The following is a 7,364-nucleotide window of genomic DNA, read 5'->3' on the forward strand; positions in this document are numbered from 1 at the left end:
TCATTTTAAAGACGAGGAAACAGGGCCGGGCACGGTCACACCTGTAAACCAGCACTCGGGGAGGCCGAGGCGGATGGATCACCTGAAGTGCAGGAGTTCAAGACTAGCCTGGCCAACATGGTGAAAGCCCGTCTCTACTAAAAATAGAAAAGTTAGCCGGGTGCAGGAGCATGCACCTATAATTCCAGCTATCCTGGAGACTGAGGCAGGAGAATTGCTTGAACCTGGTAGGTGCAGGTTGCAGTGAGCTGAGATCATGCCACTGCACTCCAGGCTAGGTGACAGAGTGAGACTCCGTCTCAAAAAATAAATAAATAAATAAGAGGAAACAGGACCAGAGGCTAGGTCGTCCGCTCTCTGTCATGCAGAAAACGATCAGTGTAAGTGAGCTCTAAAGCCCACTGCTCTTTCTGCAGTGCTGCAGGATGCCCATGCTCCAGCCTCCGTGCTCTTCAGAAATCCGGGGGTCACTTCAAAACAATGTGTGGGGAGAGGTATTCAAAAGCCCCAAATGTTTAGAAGCCTCAGTTCTGTTCTCAGCTCCAACATAGCCTTGCTGCTCCGTGAGGTAATATAGAAGGTAGTTAACTTGTATTGTGTATGTTCTGGAACATCCAGTACTCTTACCACTTGCATGCTTATATGTGTGTGACTCAATACTATCAAAAGCTTTACAAGTATTTCATCCTCTTTCCCTTGGTTTTTTTTTTTTTTTTTTAATGCTGTTAAAATTCTCCTCCCTCTGTAGGGCAGCAATGCCAGGACTAGGGCAAACAGAGTTCAAAGAGTGTCCCGGCATGAACTGTTCTAATACCAGGTTTCAGATACGAGCTAATGGCTGAGAAACGGGAGTCAGGGATGTGAGTTGGCCCCACACACCTAGTCCCCTGCCCAGACCACTTGTGCAGTGACTGGGTTCTTTTATACCAGAGGTGTTGCGTGTCAGGGACCCAGCCTCTAAAAATGACAGGGCTGTGACTCCACTGTCAGGCATGAGAGGGAGACCGAAGTCGCCACATCCCAGAGACTGAGTTTCAGCTTCGCCATCTGAAATGTTTCTGTTTTTCTTCTTTCCAATTTGATGTTTTACTTGGATGCTGGCCTTGAGTTTATACTCCATGTAGACTGTTTCCTCGTTCTTTGTGGCCTCCTTTTCATGGCTGTTGCTTCCTCAATCGGTCCTTCCTGAAATGCCAGTCTCAGTGGTGTGGGAATGAGTATGAGAGACCTCGCTCTAGGTGCTCGCATGGAACTTCCAGTCCCACAAGCTGACGCCCCGCCGTGTCCTCCGTGGCTGCTTCCACCCTGCCCCTGCAGCTTTCAAATATGTCTATCATTTCTTTCAAATTCTCACTTACCTTCCCTTCTTTTTTTAAATTAAAAAAAAATGTTTGAGGCAGGGTCTTGCTGTGTTGCCAGGCTGGAGTGCAGTGGCACCACTGTGGCTCACTGCAGCCTGAAACTCCTGGGCTCCAGCGATCCTCCCTCCGCAGCATGCCAAGTAGCTGGGGCCACAGGCGTGCACCATCATGCCTGTTTCATTCGTTTAAATTGTCTTGAACAGAATTACATTCATAAGGGCTCTGATCTCATAAATAACCCAAGATTCCTTGGTGATGAAGCCGGAATCACAGAGCCACCTCCTAGAAAGGCCACACTGAGGCCTTGGGGGAGCCTAGGGAACCTTGGGGCAGCCTCAGAACTCCAGGCTTAGGGTAGCTGATGATTCTTTTCCTCCTCTCTGTGCCAGGGTAGCAAATTGCATATCACAGCAGATTACTTGGAAGATAACTAAATGAGATATAGGGATAAACTCCTTGAGATCCTGGGATAGTGATATCCTAGTGTTGGATTTCATAATATGCAGCCACTTTTATGGTGAGGGACTTGGAAACCAACTGCTGTCGGAATTATTGAAGGTACCAACATGAGGCCAATATATGCAACATACGCAAAACCTACTTATAGTAAAGTCCCAAACACCATCCACATTCTTTTGCAGTATAATACTAAACTGGTGCTGATTAAATCTTACTGAAGTCTGTAGACCATAAGCTGGGTTTGAATTTTTTTTTTAAATAAATTTTCACTGTAGCAATATGTTTAATGGAATCTGATCTATATTACTTCTGCCAAGAAGGAATTCAAAATTACCAATTGGAGTCAATGTGGTACAAAGAACTGGAAACCTCTCATTCTCAGGAAATGGACAGGGCAGGGGGAGTCCTTAATGAAAACACTGTGTCAGTAATTTTTGTGGCTTAAGATCGCCACGTGTAGTTCATGGGTTCAGAATTGATTCTCAGAGACAGGGTGTTGTAGTAGAAAGAGCACAGGATTAAGCATCAGGAACCAGATTTACCCCTAGTCCCGTAACCCTGGGTAATTTACCTGACTTCTTTGTGTACCCATTTCCTCACTATAGCAATGGAGGGATTGCACAGGGTGCAATGGCTCATGCCCGTAACCCCAGCACTACTGGGAGACCAAGGTGGGAAGATTGCTTGAGGCCAGAAGTTCAAGGCTGCAGTGAGTTCTCATACTGCCCCTGCATTCCAGCCTGGGTGACAGGGCAACACCTTGTTTAAAAAAATAAAAATAGGCCAGGCACGGTGGCTCATGCCTGTAATCCCAGCACTTTGGGAGGCCAAGGTGGGTGGATCACCTGAGGTCGGGAGTTCAAGACCAGCTTGGCCAACAGGGCGAAACCCTGTCTCTACTAAAAATACAAAAATGAGCCGGATGGGGTGGCGTGCACCTATAATCCCAGCTACTCAGGAGGCTGAGGCACGAGAATCACCTGAACCCAGAAGGTGGAGGTTGCAGTGAGCAGGGATGATGCCACTGCACTCCAGCCTGGGTGACAAGAGTGAAATTCCATCTCAAAAATAAATAAATAAATAATACAAATAAAAACAGACAAAAAAATAATAAAAATTGAGGAATTGGGCTACATAAGTGGTTTTTGAGACAGAACTTTGAGACAGTTCTTACTTAGGGGCCAGTGGAGATCCCTTTTCCTCCCCAATTTTCAACTACATAAATGTTATTTATTTATGTTCTACTTCTTTAAAAAAAATTTTTTTTTTTTTTTTTTTTTTTTGAGACGGAGTCTCGCTCTGTCACCCAGGCTGGAGCGCAGTGGCCGGATCTCAGCTCACTGCAAGCTCCGCCTCCCGGGTTTAAGCCATTCTCCTGCCTCAGCCTCCCAAGTAGCTGGGACTACAGGCGCCCGCCACCTCGCCCGGCTAGTTTTTTGTATTTTTTAGTAGAGACGGGGTTTCACCGTGTTAACCAGGATGGTCTCGATCTCCTGACCTCATGATCCACCCGCCTCGGCCTCCCAAAGTGCTGGGATTACAGGCTTGAGCCACCACGCCCAGCTAAAAAATTTTTTTAAAAAAACCACTGGATTAGCTAATTCCTACTCCTAAACCTTTGTGATTCAATATAAGGTCTACCCATCAAATTGTTTAGACTGCTGGATGATACTCATGTTTTTAGGAAGGGTTGCTACACCCAAAGCCCAGGTCAGCCAGTTTCTGCCTGTAGGCAAGTTCCTGAGTTAGGACTCTTGTACTGGTGTACAATCCAGAAGTTGTACTGGGGCAGCAGGGAAAGAATTCTTATCAGTGAGTGTTGAGCCTGGTTGTACACAGCAATTACCAGAACAATTAAGCAAGACAAAGTTCTCCAACACCTTGATCATCTCTGGTAGACAGCTTTGGAAGACACACATACAGTCTACTTCTTCGAACTTCCTAAGCTGTGGAAGAGAGATTCGGTGTCTGTGGTATGAAATGAGGTCTGAGAATTTTATCCCATCAAACTGACAGGGTAATTTGGAGATGGGGCAACAGGAATGGTAATACTGGGGCAATATTTGCTTGTCATCAGTCGGACCTCCTCTTGACATATGCTCTTTCTGACCCCAGTGATTCTTTCTGGATCCCCATCTAAGGTGTCCCATTCCCCTATCCAGACTGACTCACCATCAGGAATTGTCCTCTGTTCTGAAGAGGCTCAGCCAGTTTTGTTTGCCTTCTGTTCAGCTTCCCTCTATCTCTTATCCCCAGTCCTCTGTAAATCCTTATTCCTTCATAAAGTATTCCCTGATTCATGGAAGTGAAATGATCCAGCTTAGTTTACAAAACCAGGAAATTATTCCTCTGGACCAGAGAGAGAGAGAACAAGAAACAACAACAAAAAACCCAAACAGAATCTATAAAGGGAAGACAGATATATTCTACATTGTTCCCATTAAAATGAAACCCCGTGGGGAGAGGAAATGCATCTGTGGAATGTATAGTGGATTTCTTTCACATATGGGCACTCAGTAAACATTATTAATGAATGATAATGATTTGTCAAGTGATTGAAATTGTTTCGGGCAGGAACAGGGAATGAAATACAGAGACATTCCTCTATCTCATGGGGAAATTGCTAGGCAGGTCATCCAGATGTATTTTCTTTGGGGAGTTGTGAATTCCTTGTGTGTCCGGCTATCACTATGTAATTATATTTTACGTTCTCAGTAATACATATCATCATTATACATGTCATCATTTTATGTGTATATATACAATACCCCCCTACACATATATATATGTACACATGTATATATTTATATGTATAAAATTAAAGTGTGGAACTTCTAGCTTCCTGTCGAAGAAGCTTGCAAATTGCTATTCCATCCTAACAAGTAAAAAGCTGAACAAACTGATAAAGCAAGTCTCCTTGGATCCATAAGGTCTCAGAGTAAACCACAGTCCCCAAAACTGGAGAAACCGGCAGGAGAATGCAGCTTCGCGAGGTACCGGGGCAGAAGCCCTGGGCAGCAGCCTCTGCAGGAGCCGTGCCGAGGCGGGGAAGCCTGAGCTGTCATCACCAAAGTGCCGGAGGCTCAGAGCGGGCAAGTTAAAGATCCACAGGAACCAAGTCGTTGTCCCGTCTCCCTCATCTTCTGGAGCTTCCCCGAGTTCTCACAGTGAATAATGGAGAAAAATCCCCTCGTGCCTCCTGCAGTGGAAAGAAGAAAAAGGACCGTTGTGAAAGAGGCCGCAGCACTCTGCTCTTCCTAACCAGGTCGCCTCCCCTAACCCCGCTGTGGCTTTATCAGCACCTAACTGACCTGGGGCAAGGGAAACCCCCACGCCAGCCCACTCTAGCCAGCTTCCAGCTCACTTAAGGTGGGGGTGGGAGGGAGGACTGAGACGCATTTGTGAGTGTCCAGCTGAGGGGCACAGGCTCACCAAAACTCTGAGGCCTGATTGTAGACTACAGAATAGACCTTCCCACCACACACTCAGGGCCTCTTTACAGCAGTTGCCTTCACCCAGTCAGAGCCTCTATCAAGAAAAAGATATAAGACATACTGAAAGGCAAATAGGGCCTGGCGCGGTGGCTCAAGCCTGTAATCCCAGCACTTTGGGAGGCTGAAACGGGCAGATCACCCGAGGTCAGGAGTTTGAGACTAGCCTGGCTAACATGGCGAAACCCCATCTCTACTAAAAATACAAAAGCAACAACAACAAAAATTAGCCGGGCGTGGTGACGGGCGCCTGTAGTCCCAGCTACTCCAGAGGCTGAGGCAGGAGAATGGCGTGAACCCGGGAGGTGGAGGTTGCGGTGAGCCGAGATCACACCACTGCACTGCAGCCTGGTGACAGAGCGGGACTCCGTCTCAATAATAATGATGATGATGATGATGATGATGATAATAATAATAATAGTAATAATAAAATGAAATAAGAGGCAAGTAACACACGTTGAAGAGACAGAGCAAGCTTCACAACCAGACTCAGAGACAACAGGGATGCCGGAATTATCAGGCGGGAAATCGAAACCAACTCTGATTAACGTGAGGGGCTGTAGTGGATAAGCAGGCAGCATGCAGGAACAGGTGGGCGTTGAAAGCAGGGAGATGGGAATTCTAAGAAAAAAACAAATGAAGTGGCAGAGAGCAAAGCACAGTGATGTAAATGAAGAATGCCGCTGATGGGCTTTGATGGATTTGTGGACTGGACACAGCAGAGGAAAGGATCTCTGAGCATAAGCTTATCTCAGTAGAAACCTCCACATCTGAAAAGCAAAGAGAAACCCCCCCACACACACACACACGCACACATACACGCGTGCACACACACAGAACAGAATATCCAAGAACTGTGGGACATCTACAAAAGGTGTAACGTGTAATGGGAATACCAGAAGAAGAAGAAAGAAGAAATATTTGAAATGGTAATGACAGATTTCTCCAAATTAATGTCAGACACTCAACCACAGATCCAGGAATCTCAGAGAATCAGGACAAATGCCAGAAAAACTACACCTGGGCATATCATTTTCACTGCAGAAAATCAAAGATAAACCAAAAATCCTGGAAGGGGCCAGAGTGAACAAAGCACATTACCTGTAGAGGAGCGAAGAGAAGAAATGCATCTGACTTATCTCAGAAACCAGGCAAGCAAGCAGAGAGTGGATGGAGTGAGATGTCAGGGTTGAGAGAGAAAACCCACCAACCTAGAACTCTGTACCCTGCACAATTATCCTTTAAAAGTAAAGGAGAATAAAGACTTTTTCAGACAAACAAAACTTCAGGGAATTTGTTGCCAGTAGACCTGCCTTGCAAGAAATGTTACAAGAAATTCTTTAGAGAGAAAGAAAATGCCATAGGTCAGAAACTTAGATCTACGGAAAGAAAGAGAGCAGAGAAGGAATAAGTGAAAGCCAAATAATAACTTATTTTTCTTATTCTTACTCTAACAGATAACTGTTCAAAATAATAGCAACAATGTATTCAATTATGTACCCTCACATATATACTGATGTATAAGGGAAATGAGTGACAACAATATTACAAGGGATGGGGGGAGGAATTAGGATTGTGTTGTTAAGATAAGAAACTCATACTACCTGTGAAACCCCCTCTTTACTAAAATTGCAAAAATTAGCCCGGCGTGGTGGTGCGTGCCTGTAATCTCAGCTACTCGTGAGGCTGAGGCAATAGAATCGCTTGAACCCAGGAGGTGGAGGTTGCAGTGAGCCGAGATCACGCCACTGCCCTCCAGCCTGGGCGACAGTGAGACTCCATCTCAAAAAAAAAAAAAAAGACAGATTGTCATAATGGGTCAAAAAATAAGAGCTAGCTATACGCTGTCTACAAGAAACCCACTTCAGATATCAACTGTGCTTCTGTGAGGTCACTGTAGGCTGACCAGCAAAAGGCAAAGTCCTGAGACATGGAGAATAACCCAGAATAATTATCTTTAATAATATAAAGCATAATTATAATCTCACAAGTATTTTCATAGGATTGAGCTATAAAGAATACATTGACTTTTTTTTTTTTTTTTTTTTTTTTT

General features: G+C 45.1%; 1 protein-coding gene across 3 annotated transcripts in view; it reads right to left on the reverse strand.

Annotated features, from left to right (window-relative positions):
* Positions 1–4,218: 4,218 nt before the first annotated feature.
* FBXL14 (F-box and leucine rich repeat protein 14) overlaps positions 4,219–7,364 on the reverse strand; it is a 29,701-nt gene continuing 26,555 nt past the window's right edge. For 2 of the 3 annotated variants that reach the window (XM_023182931.2, XM_026447793.1), the window contains exon 2: positions 4,226–5,019. In XM_023182931.2, coding sequence (XP_023038699.1) covers positions 4,957–5,019 — 63 coding nt within the window. In that variant the 3' untranslated portion in view covers positions 4,226–4,956. Of the gene's footprint in view, positions 5,020–7,364 lie in introns of all 3 variants that reach the window. The other variant, XM_023182930.2, reaches the window with a different exon arrangement.

The sequence above is a fragment of the Piliocolobus tephrosceles genome, chromosome 10, assembly GCF_002776525.5.
Source record: "Piliocolobus tephrosceles isolate RC106 chromosome 10, ASM277652v3, whole genome shotgun sequence".
NCBI classification, from domain to species: Eukaryota; Metazoa; Chordata; class Mammalia; order Primates; family Cercopithecidae; genus Piliocolobus; species Piliocolobus tephrosceles.